We start from the raw sequence: 19,736 nt of genomic DNA, 5'->3' as shown, positions 1-19,736 counted from the left end.
CTGTCATTGTCACAGTAACTTTTTCACTGACAAAATATCTTGCAACTGATGGCTGCAAAGTTCTCTGCTCCTTTGTTTGGCTGGAAGAGATGGGCACTGGTTCATTGGTTTGGATGCAGTCTTTCTCATCCACTGCTTTCAGTACTTCTGGATGAAAGCGCTGTAAATGTCTCTTTAGATTAGAAGCTCTGGTAGGAGCATTTTTATCTTTGCCTGAATATGCACTCATCTTGGCTTCACAGCATTTGTTTTCGTCTGGATCATTTGTCATACACTGACAGACATAATGTTTTCTATCTTGAGTGATGGTGAAATGTTCAAATACAGCTGATTTAATGTGATGCTTCTTTGACATTCTCAGGTTTTTAATTCTGCATTCACAATCCAAATGACAATTGTTTTTCCTAAAAACAATTGTACAAAATTATTGCCAGGTCGTGCAACTGATATAGTGGTCAGTAATACTGTTATTATTCCTCATGTACTCACAGTTAACTGATGCAAAGTTTGTTGAAAGGATAATACTTCTTACAGTCTTCCTCTTCTGAGTAGCAGGCAGCTGTGAGATGCTTGGAAGACGCACACCTAGTATGATCTGGTCTAGAGGAGGAGCTTTACTACTAAGAATTTGCAACACATTTTCACTTTCAGTTTCATACATTGTAAGTAGGGGGGTTGGGGCAGCATGAGGTTAACCAAGTATAAGATTAGATAAGGGCAGTGGAGAACAGTGACACACAAGAAGTAAGAAATGTCTCTATCTGCAGCAGAACTGCTTATCACTGTTGTTCATAGTTTGATAGAACATATATATTTGAGTAACATTTATAAAATTCATATGAAAGTTCAATTATGAAATATTAATACATTTTTTTTTAAAGCTGGAGTCGGAGTCGGTACATTTCTACCGACTCAGACTCCAACCAAAACTGACTCCGACTCCACGACTACGACTCCACAGCCCTGCTCGGTACAAAACCAATATTCACAGATGATCGTAATCGGAACCGAATGATAAAAAATTTGTTCAACTCTACCTATATACTGGAGATTATGTGTGGAGAGGTATCAGGAGATTAGGGCAGAGCTGTATGGAGAGGACAGGTTATATACTGGAGATTATGTGTGGGGAGGTATCAGGAGGATAAGGGCAGAGATGTATGGAGAGGACAGGTTATATACTGGAGATTATGTGTGGGGAGGTATCAGGAGATTAGGGCAGAGCTGTATGGAGAGGACAGGTTATATACTGGAGATTGTGTGTGAGGAGGTATCAGGAGATTAGGGCAGAGATGTGTGGAGAGGACAGGTTATATACTGGAGATTATGTGTGGGGGGTATCAGGAGATTAGGGCAGAGATGTGTGGGGAGGACAGGTTATATACTGGAGATTGTGTGTGAGGAGGTATCAGGAGATTAGGGCGGAGATGTGTGGAGAGGACAGGTTATGTGTGGGAGGTATCAGGAGATTAGGGCAGAGCTGTATGGAGAGGATAGGTTATATACTGGAGATTATGTGTGGGGAGGTATCAGGAGATTAGGGCAGAGATGTATGGAGAAGACAGGCTATACACTGGAGATTGTGTGAGGAGGTGTCAGGAGATTAGGGTAGAGATGTATGGAGAGGACAGGTTATATACTGGAGATTATGTGTGAGGAGGTATCAGGAGATTAGGGCAGAGATGTATGGAGAGGACAGGTTATATACTGGAGATTATGTGTGGGGGGTATCAGGAGATTAGGGCAGAGATGTATGGAGAGGACAGGTTATATACTGGAGATTATGTGTGAGGAGGTATCAGGAGATTAGGGCAGAGCTGTATGGAGAGGATAGGTTATATACTGGAGATTGTGTGGGGAGGTATCAGGAGGATAAGGGCAGAGATGTATGGGGAGGACAGGTTATATACTGGAGATTGTGTGTGAGGAGGTATCAGGAGATTAGGGCAGAGATGTGTGGAGAGGACAGGTTATGTGTGGGAGGTATCAGGAGATTAGGGCAGAGCTGTATGGAGAGGACAGGTTATATACTGGAGATTATGTGTGTGGGAGGTATAAGGAGATTAGGGCAGAGATGTATGGAGTGGACAGGTTATATACTGGAGATTAGGGCAGAGATGTATGGAGAGGACAGGTTATATACAGAAGATTATGTGTGGGGAGGTATTAGGAGATTAGAGCAGAGATGTATGGAGAGGACAGGTTATATACTGGATATTATGTGTGAGGAGGTATCAGGAGGATAAGGGCGGAGATGTATGGAGAGGACAGGTTATATACTGAAGACTATGTGTGAGGAGGTATCAGGAGATTAGGGCAGAGATGTAGGGGAGGACAGGTTATATACTGGAGATTGTGTGTGAGGAGGTATCAGGAGGATAAGGGCAGAGATGTGTGGAGAGGACAGGTTATATACTGGAGATTATGTGTGAGGTATCAGGAGATTAGGGCAGAGCTGTGTGGGGAGGACAGGTTATATACTGGAGATTATGTGTGTGGGAGGTATAAGGAGATTAGGGCAGAGATGTATGGAGAGGACAGGTTATATACTGGAGATTATGTGGGGAGGTCTCAGGAGATTAGGGCAGAGATGTATGGAGAGGACAGGTTATATACTGGAGATTACGTGTGGGGAGGTATCAGGAGATTAGGGCAGAGATGTATGGAAAGGACAGGTTATATACTGGATATTATGTGTGGGGAGGTATCAGGAGATTAGGGCGGGGAGGTATCAGGAGATTAGGGCAGAGATGTATGGAGAGGACAGGTTATATACTGGAGATTATGAGTGGGGAGGTATCAGGAGGATAAGGGCAGAGATGTATGGAGAGGACAGGTTATATACTGGAGATTATGTGTGGGGAGGTATCAGGAGATTAGGGCAGAGATGTATGGAGAGGACAGGTTATATACTGGAGATTATGTGTGGGAGGTATCAGGAGATTAGGGCAGAGATGTATGGAGAGGACAGGTTATATACTGGAGATTGTGTGGGGAGGTATCAGGAGAATAGGGCAGAGATGTATGGAGAGGACAGGTTATATACTGGAGATTATGTGTGGAGGTATGAGGAGATTAGGGCAGAGATGTATGGAGAGGACAGGTTATATACTGGAGATTATGTGAGGAGGCATCAGGAGATTAGGACAGATGTATGGAGAGGACAGGTTATATACTGGAGATTATGTGTGGGGAGGTATCAGGAGATTAGGGCAGAGATGTATGGAAAGGACAGGTTATATACTGGAGATTATGAGTGGGGAGGTATCAGGAGGATAAGGGCAGAGATGTATGGAAAGGACAGGTTATATACTGGAGATTATGTGTGGGGAGGTATCAGGAGATTAGGGCAGAGATGTATGGAGAGGACAGGTTATATACTGGAGATTATGTGTGGGGAGGTATCAGGAGGATAAGGGCAGAGATGTATGGAGAGGACAGGTTATATACTGGAGATTATGTGTGGGGGGGTATCAGGAGATTAGGGCAGAGATGTATGGAGAGGATAGGTTATATACTGGAGATTGTGTGGGGAGGTATCAGGAGGATAAGGGCTGAGATGTATGGGGAGGACAGGTTATATACTGGAGATTATGTGAGGAGGCATCAGGAGATTAGGACAGATGTATGGAGAGGACAGGTTATATACTGGAGATTATGTGTGGGGAGGTATCAGGAGGATAAGGGCAGAGATGTATGGAGAGGACAGGCTATATACTGGAGAATATGTGTGGGGAGGTATCAGGAGATTAGGACAGAGATGTATGGAGAAGACAGGCTATACACTGGAGATTGTGTGTGAGGAGGTGTCACGAGATTAGGGAAGAGATGTATGGAGAGGACAGGTTATATACTGGAGATTATGTGTGAGGAGGTATCAGGAGATTAGGGCAGAGATACGTTAATAACCGCCAATGTTGGGTCTGTCAGTGATTCTCTTCCCATAATAACTTGCACAGTAGTTTCTCTTTTTCTGCTAGAAAGGTCCAATTATTTCTACCTCCTTAAGTTCCTGGGGATTTTTCTCCCACGAGGAAAAACATTATAGACAATTTCTTCCCGTATAATCTAACAGCGATGAAACACACAGAAACAGGTGCAACATTCTGGATTTCCAGATCTCAGCACATCATAGGGACGCGATCTCGCCTTTTGTCCATATTAGGTAGAGGAGACAGCCGGCCATGGTGATTAAATCAAGTATGTTGGATTTTGGTTAAACCCCATTGTGTCAAATCTGAAGGAATTCTGTATGCAGCCAGGGGTTCTGGAGAGACACCAGGAAAGAGTGCGGGTGCTGCGTGCCAGTAAAAACATCACATTCCTGAGTCACGGAGTCGTCCAGGAATAATATCTGCTGAGCTTACAATCCTCATGTGAGACATCGCTCCAGCCGGACTCCGTATTGTGTCCCAGCACAGGGAAAAACTGCAGCTTCATGGACACTTGTGACTCCCAATTGTGAAATCTGGGAAACTGGACAAGATGACAACACAAGGTCTGGTGAAATTATCACTGTCCCTCAATCAGCTCCTAAAATGGAGATGGCTGTATCTGTAGATTTATGCTGAGACTGCACTGAGCATAGGGATGTGAATGAAAAGAAAAGGGGGCAATGAGCAGAGGAGGAGGAACAGGGGGAAAAGAGCGGAGGAAGAGGGGAATGAGCGGAGGAGGAGGAACGGGGAATTGAGTGGAGGAAGGGGGGGATGAGCGGAGGAAGAGGGGGGGGGATGAGCGGAGGAGGAGGAGGAACGGGGAATTGATTGGAGTAAGAGGGGGGAATGAGCGGAGGAGAAGGAAGGGGGAATTTAGTAGAGGAGAAGAAGGGAATGAGCGGAGAAGTAGGAAGGGGGAATTGAGGGGAAGTGAAGAAGGGGGAATGAGTGGTGAAGGAAGGGGGAATTGAGTTGAGGAGGAGGGGAGATGAGGGGGGAAGAGCAGAGGAGGAAGAAGGGGGAATTGAGTGGAGGATGAGGGAGGAATGAGTGAAGGAAAGAGCGGAGGAGGAAGAAGGGGGAATGAGCAGAGGAAGGAGGAAGAAGGGGGATTGAGCGAAGGAGGAAGAAGGAATGAGAGTCGAGGGATAGAGCGAAGGAAGGAATAAGCAAAAGAAGAAAGGGGATGAGGGAAATAGGAAGAAAGAGAAATGGGAATAAGAGGAGGAAGGAGAGGAGAATAAAAGGAGGGAAAATAAGGGGAGGAAGACAACTGGAAAAGAGACGAATGAGAGGAGGAATTAGAAGTGGAGGAGGAAGGGGAAATGAGTGATAGGGATATAAGCAGTGGAAGAAGGGGAAAACGAGTGGCGGAAGAGGAATGGGTGAGTGAGCAAAGAGAGAAAGGAGTGGAGGAGAATGTGGAATGGGGAACAAACAGTGGAGGAGGAAGGGAGGAGAAAGTAAAGGGGGAATGAGATGAGGGAGGTAAAGAAGCAAGAAAGGATAACAATTTTTTGTCAACTTTTAGGCCGCGTTCGCAGTCTAGGATGTGTTTATGTTTGCAGGTTGAATCTTCCCCTCGTTTCTATATGACATATGGATCAATCACCACCATTTGCGAGTCCAGTCTACATGTCAGGCCGTGTCCTGAGCATTTTACTTTTACTCTGTTCACCTCGGTACAGCTAGCATGGTAGTCACATCATGAATTCTCCAGTAATCAGATTACCAATAATGAGGAAATATAAATGATCCGGATCCTGACCCCGGTAATGGCATTATTCCGGCCCATGTTTGTGTCTTGTTACAATGTTAGTCTCCATAGTGATCTATGAGTAATCTCTGAGATTTGCCAATACAATAAGAAGTGAATGTGAACCACACGCGGCTCTAATCCCAATGCTGCAATCTTTAAGCCTTTCACACGAGGTGATTTGTGACCTCAGGCCCAGAGACTTCGCTCGTCTGGATGAATAACTGCTCCCCAAGGAGCGTCCGTGTTCCCCACAGATCGCACGCTGAACATGAAATCCCAGAATGGCGGAGACTTACACAATGAAGTGTGTGGAGTGAGAAGTGTGAGCAGTGGTTACGAGTCCTCGTGTGATTCCCACCCTAAAGTTACAGTCGCCCCGCCAATAACTAATGATCTAAAGAACTGCTGCCGAGCGCTCCCAAGAAAGCAGCCGAATCCCTCCTATAAGTTCACGCTCAACGGCCAAGAAGCTTTTAAGGAATCTTGGAACGGATTTCACTCATATCCAGAAAATGAGCACTGGCCAATTTGGACCACTTCAGCTGATCACCATTTTAAGGATTGTATTATTCCGTCCAACGACCGACAACTGTACGTCAGTGACTTTTTCCCCACTTTGCACCAGCCTGCTCTGTCGTCTTCCAGTCCAGTTTGCAGCAACTATCCGACATTGTGGTGACCACTTCTATTCCTAAGTGCTCATCCAGCTTTTGTGTAGCTGGATCTCTTTTGTGTTGAAACTACGACGACAATTGAAAAATATCCAGTCCTGAGGATCCACCAGATCCACGTGTCCAATAACCATGGCCCGGTCATACATGTTAAAAGAATCTGCAGTGAAAAGTGAGGCGAGGACAATGCTCAGTGAGCAAGTAGAGCATTTCTTGGGATATGGTGCAGGGCTGGGGAGGGATTCTGGGTCAGTTGCCGCTGCTCCTTCTAGATGAGTGTTTCCCAAACTCCAGTTCCTCACGGCCCTCAACAGGTCATGTTTTCAGGATTTCCTTAGTATTTCACAGGTGATGGAAGTATCATCAAAGCATCAGGAATTCTCTCACATGTGTAACACTATGGAAATCCTGAAAACATGACCTGTTGGGGTCCGCGAGGACTGGAGTTTGGAAACCACTGTTCTAGAGTATGATGAGAGTAATGACCACATCTGTAGAAGCCGCCCTGTTTCAGTGCTGACCCTGGAGTCCTTCTGTGAGAAGCCATAAGTCGGTGCACAATTCTCGTGGTGGCATCGAGCCACATTGCCCTTCGCCACGTGTCCACAATCAACGCACAAAGTTTCCTTTATTTTGCAGACTGCAATGTGATTTCTCTTGATGTAAAATCTGATATGTAGATTTCCTATAAATATCCAGGCTTTTCTGGAGAGCACAGAATTCTCCTTCTCCATCTTATCGGCTGTTTGGACGCCGTCCAGCGATGTGCTTGTGGTCAGATTAAAGTCTGTGACTCCCAGTTACAGTTTCCAGCTCGGCGATAACCCCTCAGAAAACCCTTTTTCCATCAGTTTTAAGAGAACGATACACCTCACGGCTCTGACAGCTGCGGATCAGAGTTCAGCTGGGAAAGCGATCACAGCCGAGATCATGTTATGGATCAGAAAATAAATTATCACAATTATTGAAAGTGAAAAGAAAGAACCCAGTAGATCATAATGCGCTCCACGCCCCTCTCCGGGTTACGGTACGGTCTCCACGCATGCACCCGGCTGTGGTTATAGCCATGACACCTATTTTTCCACACCTGTCCCTAGCTGTCAGACTCTATTTTTTTTTGTTTGATATCACTGCCTATAAAGGCGGCAGGCGAGAGCTCAGCTCCAACTAGGATGGATCAGAAAGCAGAAATGAATCATGGGAAATATAGAATACCATCATCATTGCACGTCTCCAACAGGGAAAATAAAATGTTATTGCAGGAGTTGTCCTATATTCCCAATGCAAGACTAAAAAGAGATAAGGAAATGCCCCATGACATCTGGTGAGGAGGTTGTGCCAGCCCAGCGCAGGTATAAGACCTCATCAGGCAATCTGTAGCTAAACACGGCATATCCCCATTCCTTGTGGGCGGTCTAAACCTGATATTGCTGGCTCAGCTCAAGCCCTCATGGGCGGTCTAAACCTGCTATTGGCTGGCTCATCTCAAGCCCTCGTGTGCAGTCTAAACCTTCTATTGGTTGTCTCAGCTCAAGCCCTCATGTGCAGTCTAAACCTGCTATTGGCTGGCTCAGCTGAAGCCCTCGTGGGCGGTCTAAACCTGCTATTGGCTGGCTCAGCTGAAGCCCTCGTGGGCGGTCTAAACCTGCTATTGGCTGGCTCAGCTCAAGCCCTTGTGTGCAGTCTAAACCTACTATTGGCTGGATCAGCTCAAGCCCTCATGTGCAGTCTAAACCTGCTATTGGCTGGCTCAGCTCAAGCCCTTGTGTGCAGTCTAAACCTACTATTGGCTGGCTCAACTCAAGCCCTCATGTGCAGTCTAAACCTGCTATTGGCTGGCTCAGCTCAAGCCCTTGTGTGCAGTCTAAACCTACTATTGGCTGGCTCAACTCAAGCCCTCATGTGCAGTCTAAACCTGCTATTGGCTGGCTCAGCTCAAGCCCTTGTTTGCAGTCTAAACCTACTATTGGCTGGCTCAACTCAAGCCCTCATGTGCAGTCTAAACCTGCTATTGGCTGGCTCAGCTCAAGCCCTTGTGTGCAGTCTAAACCTACTATTGGCTGGCTCAGCTCAAGTCCTCATGGGCGGTCTAAACCTAGTGTCTGGCTCACCTCAAGCCCTCGTGTGCAGTCTAAACCTGCTATTGGCTGGCTCATCTTAAGCCCTCATGTGCAGTCTAAACCTGCTATTGGCTGGCTCAGCTCAAGCCCTTGTGTGCAGTCTAAACCTGCTATTGGCTGGCTCATCTCAAGCCCTCATGTGCAGTCTAAACCTGCTATTGGCTGACTCCGCTCAAGCCCTCGTGGGTGGCTGGCCCAGCTCAAGCCCTCATGGGCGGTCTAAACCTATTGTCTGGCTCATCTCAAGCCCTCGTGGGCGGTCTAATCCTGCTATTGGCTGGCTCAGCTGAAGCCCTCATGGGCGGTCTAAACCTGCTATTGGCTGGCTCAGCTCAAGCCCTTGTGTGCAGTCTAAACCTGCTATTGGCTGGCTCAGCTCAAGCCCTTGTGTGCAGTCTAAACCTGCTATTGGCTGGCTCAGCTCAAGCCCTCGTGGGCGGTCTAAACCTGCTATTGGCTGGCTCAGCTCAAGCCCTTGTGTGCAGTCTAAACCTGCTATTGGCTGGCTCAGATGAAGCCCTCGTGGGCGGTCTAAACCTGCTATTGGCTGGCTCAGCTCAAGCCCTTGTGTGTAGTCTAAACCTGCTATTGGCTGACTCCGCTCAAGCCCTCGTGGGCCGTCTAAACCTGCTATTGGCTGGCTCAGCTCAAGCCCTCGTGGGCCGTCTAAACCTGCTATTGGCTGGCTCATCTCAAGCATTCATAGGCAGTCTAAAACTGCTATTGGCTGGCTCATCTCAAGCCCTCATGGATTGTATAAACCTGCTTCTAGCTGGCTCATCCACATTATTCTTGGAAGGTCCAAATACGCTCCTAGCTGGCTTACTTCTATTCCTTGTGGGCCATCTGGACCTAGAGTGAAATAACCCATCTCTATTCCTTATGGATGGTCCAAAGCAGCAATGAGCTGTCTCATCTTTAATAGGGGAAGTCTAAATCTGCTGCTGGCTGTCTCATCTCTAATAGGGGAGTCTAAATCTGCTTCTGGCTGTCTCATCCCTAATAGGAGAAGTCTAAATCTGCTAGCAGTCTCATCTCTAATACAGGAAGTCTAAATCTGCTGCTGGCTGTCTCATCTCATTCCTCATAATTGTGTTTCACTGACAAGCCCTTACCGCTTCCTCATGGGTGGTCTCAATCTGCACTCTTCTGGCACAACCTCTTCCCTTTTGGGAGGTAGATGGTTATCGGAACCTGAAAACTGTTACCTGAACCCAATGTTAACAAAAAGGGGGAAAAGGACCCTGATCATTCCTACACTGGATGGGATATTGGAGAAGTGAACAGAGACTTGAAAACAAGGATTGTGTTCCTGTGAAAAAGCACAAGGAAGTTTAGATTCTTGTACAGACCCCTGTCTTACAGAACTTTACTGCCCCCCTTCATGACTAGCAGTGTCCACGCAATACCGGATCGGATTAAGCTAAAATCACTAATTTGGTACAGAAGAAGCAAGAACATTCATCTCCAGGAGACGGAAACACAATTATAAAATCCGCTGCAGAAAGAACATGGAATCTAGGATAACATTTTATCAAACAGCGATGCTTTCAATCTGCAGAGCATCGCTCTCAGGCCACAGTCTGCAGAAAAACAGATGAGCAGCGCTCAAACACAAGGACACCCCGAGGAGTCACATCAACACCCCCCCAATGTCTGCAGACCAACCGCTCACAAGACACCATAAAGGAAAGTAACTGGGGTCATACAAAATAAAGAACAGAAGCATGGAGCTGTCGTCTGCTGAGCCATGTATCTAAGCGTATCGCATGTGATACCACCTGATATGCTATGCAGTGTGATACTGTTCAGCTGAGCGGTGTATCTAATGCTGTCCCGTGGTACACAGCACTACTCCCCCCATCGTGTGCTGCAGTTGGATGTGTTTGCTCTCTGTGCACATTCCTGCGGGTGGCGCCGTGCACCAGACAAAAGCTGTGAAGGTAAATAAAGATGTGATTGCACAACAGGGCGGCACAACTCAACTCGCAGGATCCAGGACAGAGGTCACAAGGGAGACGGTAATAACACTGCTGGGAGTATTCCTCCAATTACAGAGCAGGAGATCGTGGTGAGGGGTCCAGTACAGACTACAATGACTATCGGGGGTCTCACAGGTTAACCATTTACAGTCTGAGACTGGATACCGCTCCTGCTCATTAGCTGTATGGTCTGGAGATTTGTGCTGCAGTCTGCAGCTTATGAAACAATTTTTTTACACTGAACCATATTGTAACAAACCCTCAGCTGTGAAAGCAGCCGATCAGGACAAGTATCCAACCTTCTATGCTACCAGGTCTCAGAGGTTCTGACATCTTCCCCAGTATTCAATGAGATTTTCATTTCATCCCAACAGGTAAAAAAAAATGAGAAAATATTTGGTACTTACAAGTAGTCGCCGACAATACCCGAACCGCCTGCTGCCATCTTCACCCGTCAGCATGAAGGAGAACGTCTCACTACAACAGGAGTCAGAAAAACATATAAAACCAGCAAAGAATCCGGGCACAAGTAAAAAAGAATGAGACTAATACGGAACTGCAGAGCACCGTAGGGGCCCCACTGACCTGCTGTACTCAGACACCGGCACCCAGTCCCGGGCGTCCGGAAAACAGAACTGAGGAATGGCCTTCAGTCTCTCCTCTGCCTCCCGCATCTGCTTAGTGGGTCGCTCTAGCTGTGGATGAGAAACATGTATCACAGCAAAAAAGTATCACAGCAGGCAGTATTATAGTAGTTATATTCCTGTACATAGGGGCAGTATTATAGTAGTTATTTTCTTGTACATAGGAGCAGTATTATAGTAGTTATATTCTTGTACATAGGGGCAGTATTATAGTAGTTATATTCTTGTACATAGGGAGCAGTATTATAGTAGTTATATTCTTGTACATAGGGAGCAGTATTATAGTAGTTATATTCTTGTACATAGGGAGCAGTATTATAGTAGTTATATTCTTGTACATAGGAGCAGTATTATAGTAGTTATATTCTTGTACATAGGAGCAGTATTATAGTAGTTATATTCTTGTACATAGGAGCAGTATTATAGTAGTTATATTCCTGTACATAGGAGCAGTATTATAGTAGTTATATTCTTGTACATAGGAGCAGTATTATAGTAGTTATATTCTTGTACATAGGGAGCAGTATTATAGTAGTTATATTCTTGTACATAGGGGCAGTATTATAGTATATTCTTGTACATAGGAGCAGTATTATAGTAGTTATATTCTTGTACATAGGGGCAGTATTATAGTAGTTATATTCTTGTACATAGGAGCAGTATTATAGTAGTTATATTCCTGTACATAGGAGCAGTATTATAGTAGTTATATTCTTGTACATAGGAGCAGTATTATAGTAGTTATATTCTTGTACATAGGGAGCAGTATTATAGTAGTTATATTCTTGTACATAGGGGCAGTATTATAGTATATTCTTGTACATAGGAGCAGTATTATAGTAGTTATATTCTTGTACATAAGGGCAGTATTATAGTAGTTATATTCTTGTATATAGGGGCAGTATTATAGTAGTTATATTCTTGTACATAGGAGCAGTATTATAGTAGTTATATTCTTGTACATAGGAGCAGTATTATAGTAGTTATATTCCTGTACATAGGAGCAGTATTATAGTAGTTATATTCTTGTACATAGGGGGCAGTATTATAGTAGTTATATTCTTGTACATAGGGAGCAGTATTATAGTAGTTATATTCTTGTACATAGGGAGCAGTATTATAGTAGTTATATTCTTGTACATAGGGGCAGTATTATAGTAGTTATATTCTTGTACATAGGAGCAGTATTATAGTAGTTATATTCTTGTACATAGGAGCAGTATTATAGTAGTTATATTCCTGTACATAGGAGCAGTATTATAGTAGTTATATTCTTGTACATAGGGGGCAGTATTATAGTAGTTATATTCTTGTACATAGGGAGCAGTATTATAGTAGTTATATTCTTGTACATAGGAGCAGTATTATAGTAGTTATATTCTTGTACATAGGGGCAGTATTATAGTAGTTATATTCTTGTACATAGGGGCAGTATTATAGTAGTTATATTCTTGTACATAGGAGCAGTATTATAGTAGTTATATTCTTGTACATAGGGGGCAGTATTATAGTAGTTATATTCTTGTACATAGGAGCAGTATTATAGTAGTTATATTCTTGTACATAAGGGCAGTATTATAGTAGTTATATTCTTGTACATAGGGGCAGTATTATAGTAGTTATATTCTTGTATATAGGGGCAGTATTATAGTAGTTATATTCTTGTACATAGGAGCAGTATTATAGTAGTTATATTCCTGTACATAGGAGCAGTATTATAGTAGTTATATTCTTGTACATAGGAGCAGTATTATAGTAGTTATATTCTTGTACATAGAGGCAGTATTATAGTAGTTATATTCCTGTACATAGGAGGCAGTGTTATAGTAGTTATATTCTTGTACATAGGAGCAGTATTATAGTAGTTATATTCTTGTACATAGGGGCAGTATTATAGTAGTTATATTCTTGTACATAGAGGCAGTATTATAGTAGTTATATTCTTGTACATAAGAGCAGTATTATAGTAGTTATATTCTTGTACATAGGGGCAGTATTATAGCAGTTATATTCTTGTACATAGAAGCAGTATTATAGTAGTTATATTCCTGTACATAGGAGGCAGTGTTATAGTAGTTATATTCTTGTACATTGGAGCAGTATTATAGTAGTTATATTCTTGTACATAGAAGGCAGTATTATAGTAGTTATATTCTTGTACATAGGGGGCAGCATTATAGAAGTTATATTCCTGTACATAGCAGTATTATAGTAGTTATATTCTTGTATAAAGGGGCACTATTATAGTAGTTATATTCTTCTACATAGAAGGCAGTATTATAGTAGTTATATTCTTGCACATTGGAGAATTATTATAGTAGTTATATTTTTGTATATAGGAGCAGTATTATAGTAGTTATATTCCTGTACATAGGGGGCAGTATTATAGTAGTTATATTCCTGTGCATAGGGGGCAGTATTATAGTAGTTATATTCTTGTACATAGGGGCAGTATTATAGTAGTTATATTCTTGTACATAGGGGCAGTATTATAGTAGTTATATTCTTGTATATAGGAGCAGTATTATAGTAGTTATATTCTTATACATAGAGGCAGTATTATAGTAGTTATATTCTCTTGTACATAGAGGCAGTATTATAGTAGTTATATTCTTGTACATAAGAGCAGTATTATAGCAGTTATATTCTTGTACATAGGGGCAGTATTATAGTAGTTATATTCTTGTATATAGGAGCAGTATTATAGTAGTTATATTCTTATACATAGAGGCAGTATTATAGTAGTTATATTCTTATACATAGAGGCAGTATTATAGTAGTTATATTCTCTTGTACATAGAGGCAGTATTATAGTAGTTATATTCTTGTACATAGGGGCAGTATTATAGCAGTTATATTCTTGTACATAGAGGCAGTATTATAGTAGTTATATTCCTGTACATAGGAGGCAGTGTTATAGTAGTTATATTCTTGTACATAGGAGCAGTATTATAGTAGTTATATTCTTGTACATAGGGGCAGTATTATAGCAGTTATATTCTTGTACATAGAGGCAGTATTATAGTAGTTATATTCTTGTACATAGGGGCAGTATTATAGTAGTTATATTTTTGTACATAGGAGGCAGTATTATAGTAGTTATATTCCTGTACATAAGGGCAGTATTATATTCTTGTAAAAAGGAGAGAAGCCAGCGCTGCTTGTGATCAGAATGCAAAACATAAAGTGCGTATGCACATATTGATTTCTAACTGTATTTCAAAATGAGACATTTAGCAAAAAATTGATCAATATTTTGACCCACCACGCCAAGGCATTCTCATATGGGGCAGTCCTACTCTACGTTTTTTATATTCGCTGTGCCATTACGGCCTCCTAAATGTATTAAAAGCAAGACCATATTAAATGCAAATTGTACCTGAAGCGTTTCTGAATCACTCCCATGGAGCCAGAGAAGGCGAGCGGAGATAAAGGTTGACCAGGTCCGGAAATAGACATTTCAGGTTTAACCCCACACTGCCTCACCAGCACCACAGATGAAGGGTAATTTATTATTTATTATATTCTTGTGCACACATACCTTGGGAAACTGATAGGTGACCTCAGGAATATAGGTGTTTTTTGAGGGTTTTTTCTTCATAGAAACCACCACAAAATACTCAAACAGCTCTCGCTCCTGCCATTCGATCAGCTCCAATTCCAGTGTTCGGTAACTGGGGGCTCTGTTTAGCATGGACTGGATGAGGACCAGGCGCTGGGTGTGTGCTGAAAGAGGAGCCCATTGACACGTGTCAGTACATGTCACTTATGAATGGTGAGATACCATACAGGTGATAGATACTAATCAATCAGAATTTTGTATTCATATCTTATATATAAATTAATACAGCACTGAACCTTAAAGGGATATAGATGAGAGGTCCCTCAGTCTCCAGGACAGATATAGGCGCAAGACATACAGTCGAGATGACGAGAGATTCATGTGATGAAATAGGGGCCTGTATGTCCTAAAGTCGCGTTGTCTTTGAAGACTTTGTCCATAAAGCATCATTACCTGTATTGCTCATCGCCATCTTGACTTGATGTTTTGCGCCTTTATAGTGAGGACAGCGGCAGCATTTCTATCCGATCATAGTAAAAACCATCCTAGCACAACTCCGCAGGGTGAACCTTTATCATCCTGTTCCTACTTCATTTCTTTTTTGCAACATACTCACCCTGTAGTGCCCCCTTCTGGTCTAGTTTATAACAGCACAGGAAGAGGTGAAATACTACAGTAGGTATAAGTCACTTTTGTAATTGTTTACGTTCTTCAGTGCTGTCGGCTTACACTCGGCTATGATCATCGATGTTATGTGACGTTAGACCCCATTATCGCCACTTTAAATAAAACATTGTTACCTAAATTGTCCCAGGAGCAATTACAGAGTCTAAATGAAGCAATAAATTGTACAGAAGTCTTTAATATCATAAAACTTCTTTCAAATAATAATGCTCCAGAACCCAAGGGGTCAATGAACAAAGGGTATAAATAACACGGTTCTATATTACGACATCACTTATCACATACGTTTATGGATTTACTGGTGATCTAGAAGTTTGGTCTAGATTCTTGGGAATATTTTTAGAGCAATTCTGGTTTCATATACTTTAATATACTGTACCATCGTCTTGGATTTCCAATTCAGGATTTATCTCCAATATATGACGTAACGAGGCATGGTGCCCCCTCTATTCCATGATTCTCGCCATAGAAAATCTTGCAGAATTTATAAAATCCACCCAAAATTAAAGGGTTCCAAACTAGCAAACAACCCGTAAAATGGTCCCATCCCCCCCTGTCCAAAACTGAATGTAATCTCTTCTGGAAACTATGAAGGTTCTGGAGACTTTCAGCAGATCTCCATCCATAGTCTTAATAGCACCAAGCTTCAGGTACTAGGTTTAGACAAGGACCAAACAGAGCTTTCAGTGGAAGAAGAGCTATGTTGTGTTTTAACCTCCCCATAGATTACAAATTTATTATGAAAAACTGACAAAAGTCATTGGAAGAAACATTTTGTTGATTTCTCAGCAAGACGTCTCCTGGCTTGAATGGATATTGCCTCCATCGATGATGGTTATTCCATCCATATTCTGGCCTTTTAGAAATGTACCTATTTATTCCCCATGAAATATTTTAAAGCCTTCAGTCCATCGCTCTGAATTGTATCTGGGGTAACAAGAAAGCAGAGCACTGTCGGAGAGTTTGAGCCTTCATTTGTGTGAAGGAGGTGCAAGCGGTCCGGCTCCTTTGGAATTATCCTCTCTCCTATTCTCTTTTTGTAGCTTGATCTTGGGGAAATTTTCCATTAAACCTATAACCAACTGCCCAGAGCAGATTACAAATTTGGTGATTTTTAACTTTTAATATTAATGATTCATTTTCCTCTATTATCACAATGGCCGGATGGTGAGTAAAAAAAACTTTATTGCGAACAAGGCGTTTTAGAGTCGATCCAACTCTGTCAGGTAATCATCATTCATCCAAAGACTTGATGAAGGAGATGATCAACTCCAAAATGTGTTATTCACTGTAACATATTTTACTCACCATCGGCCATCGTGATTACACAGGCAGCGCTAGTCATCCATCACAATTTCCTATCATTGCCAGAATCCTTGAGACCACGAATCAGTGGTTGGAGCTGCCGCCATGTGCCGGAGATCTTTCCCCACTCTCCCCCAAATCACTTACCTGTCCCCATCATGGAAAAAAAAAAAAAAAATTATTTTATTATTTGCAGAGCAAAAAAACACAACACACAGATTAAAAACATTTTAAAAAAAGTCCATAAATGGAACATGCACAATTTACAAAAGTTCAAAAACAGAACAATGAATTTAATGTTACCACTGGCCAGATAATGTTCAATATTCCATTATTGCACTTGTTGTACTACAAGTATACCCTATAGAAATGCTGCTAATATACACTTATAGATAGGTGGCGTGTGACCAAAAATGTAATACCCAATCTCAGAAATAACAATAGAGATGGAAGGTACAGATATGGAATAAGTGGCGCATAGCCAAGATGTAGGATCCACTCTCAAATTAGTAACAGGACCAAGTAACTATGTACCACTTTGGCTGCACGGCTGCTCTTTAGATGACGGGGCGACTGTTTCCATATCTCTTTTTGACTGGACTGGTGATGTATTAGCTTGCTTCTAGGCTAAAGGTTTTTTTACCCTTATATCAGGGGCTTAGGAGTTTAGCATAGAACAAGTTTTGATTGATACTGGTATATATTTTGTCCTGTTACTAATTTGAGAGTGGATGCTACATCTTGGCTATGCGCCACTTATTCCATATCTGTACCTTCCATCTCTATTGTTATTTCTGAGATTGGGTATTACATTTTTGGTCACACGCCACCTATCTATAAGTGTATATTAGCAGCATTTCTATAGGGTATACGTGTAGTACAACACGTGCAATAATGGAATATTGAACATTATCTGGCCAGTGGTAACATTAAATTCACTGTTCTGTAAATTGTGCATGTTCCATTTATGGACTTTTTTAAATGTTTTTAATCTGTGTGTTGTGTTTTTTGGCTCTGCAAATAATAAATTCAAATTTATTTTTTTCCTATAAATCTATTGGTATTGTGCATGGTGATCCTACTTATATATGCATGGTCTTTCTCATGTTGTTTTTGGTATGTTCATTACGTGCATTGTAGTAATCCCAGATGGCTTATTTTATTTGTGATTGTCAAGATGGTGCCCACTTAACTCTCTTTTTACAATCTGTCCCCATCATGGAGCGCCTCTGTTTTAAACCATTTCTCATCTGAATTATGTTTAGATCCTTGGGTAGAAAAAGGTGTCACTCATTTAGGAAGTTTAGTTGATAAAGACTTTTGTCCTTTCTCCAAATAATATAATATCTCTGATGAGGAATTTTGCTCTTATACCATTATTACAAATCTATTTACCAGATGGACTTTCTGCCTTTATAAACCAACCATCACAACTTCCCAGAGTGATCAAAACCACTTCTAACAATATTAGAGGTTTCATTTAAAGGAAATCTGGGAGTAGGATCGTCCCTCCTGAGCCATCTACATGTAGGTCATAGGAAGCTGAATAAATGATACCTTGATGTCTGCAATACAGTAGAAATCCATATTTTTCTTATAAGTAAATGAGCTGTTCAGATTTATGGGCGGGGTATAGGTCTCCCTGAGACTCCACCTCCAGAGCATATTGTAAATGACAGGGGGCATTACCAGTGTGATGGCCGCGCTCTGATCTCACTGCAGAGCTGTGTGTGATTATACCAATCTCACAGGAGCCAGAATACAGCGGAGCTGTGAGAGCTGCAGCAAATGTGTTTGTAAGAGACAAAGTTCACGTCTGCTATTCCGTGTTATACATGTTTCACACTGGTAACACACTTATTTTATTAACAACTAGCTGAAGAGCCCGGCGCTGTCCGGGCATAGTAACGAACTGTGGTTAGTTATAGCAAATTATAATTATCCTCCATCCCATAGTCCCGTGCCCATGTACACATCATACACATCCTCCATCCCATAGTCCTGTGCCCATATACCCATCACACATCCTCCATCCCATAGTCCTGTGCCCATATACCCATCACACATCCTCCATCCCATAGTCCCATGCCCATATACCCATTAAACATATACTTCATCCCACAGTCGAGTGCCCATATACCCATCATACATATCCTCCATGCCCATATACCCATCACACAGCCTCCATCCCATAGTCCCATGCCCATATACCCATCATACATATTCGCCATCCCATAGTCGAGTGCCCATATACCCACACATCCTTCATCTCATAGTCCCATGCCCATATATCCATCACACATCCTCCATCCCATAGTCCCGTGCCCATATACCCATCATACATATCCTCCATCCCATAGTCCAGTGCCCATATACCCATCACACATCCTCCATCCCATAGTCAACCATTATGAAATTGTAATGAGTGGCGGGGCTTGCAACCTATGACGACATCAGCATCGCCATGGCAACCATTATGACATCATAATGAGGGGCGGGGCTTGATACACACACTTTTTCCCCATTATGTAGATAGGGGCAAAATTGTTTGGTGAATTGGAACGCACAGGGTTACAATTTTGCCTCACAACATAGCTTAGGACACTGTCGGGGTCCAGATGTGTGACTGTGACAAATTTTGTGGCTGTAGCTGCGACGGTGCGGATGCCAATCCCGGACATACACACACACATACATACATACACACACTTGAGCTTTATATATGAGATAGGCTGAGTCTCAGAAGTCTATGGCCCGTTCACAGATCTTAACAGCTCATTTACATATAAGAAAAATATGTTCATTTTTATTCAGTTTGCTATGAAAAAAAAACATAGTGGAAGTAATGCGACTTCAGCCGAGTTGCATGGTCTGTTGGAGTCTGGGGTAGTCTTGCATCAACCCCTTACTTCATCAGAGGCTCACGATGCTGTTCTGTCTCTCCGCCATGTTTTACACAGCTGCTCAGCTTCTACGTGCCTGAGGGTAAATCGCACAGATTCCCTGCTCACCTTTGAACCGGTCATCTGAGTCGCTTTCACTCTCGCTGTTGTCATCTGCACAAAGAAGAA

At 42.4% G+C, this 19,736-nt stretch overlaps 1 protein-coding gene across 7 annotated transcripts in view; it reads right to left on the bottom strand.

The window, feature by feature from the left end:
* DENND2B (DENN domain containing 2B) overlaps positions 1–19,736 on the bottom strand; it is a 272,711-nt gene that overhangs the window by 67,176 nt on the left and 185,799 nt on the right. For all 7 annotated transcript variants that reach the window (XM_073545194.1, XM_073545193.1, XM_073545195.1 and 4 more), the window contains 4 exons: positions 19,677–19,721; positions 14,656–14,840; positions 11,056–11,165; positions 10,878–10,947 (listed from right to left, as the gene is read on the bottom strand). In XM_073545194.1, coding sequence (XP_073401295.1) covers positions 10,878–10,947; positions 11,056–11,165; positions 14,656–14,840; positions 19,677–19,721 — 410 coding nt within the window. The remainder of the gene's footprint in view (positions 1–10,877; positions 10,948–11,055; positions 11,166–14,655; positions 14,841–19,676; positions 19,722–19,736) is intronic.

Source organism: Dendrobates tinctorius, unplaced genomic scaffold (genome assembly GCF_039654945.1).
Source record: "Dendrobates tinctorius isolate UK_male_01 unplaced genomic scaffold, ASM3965494v1 ptg000142l, whole genome shotgun sequence".
NCBI classification, from domain to species: Eukaryota; Metazoa; Chordata; class Amphibia; order Anura; family Dendrobatidae; genus Dendrobates; species Dendrobates tinctorius.
This window is presented reverse-complemented; position numbering and strand designations above follow the sequence as displayed.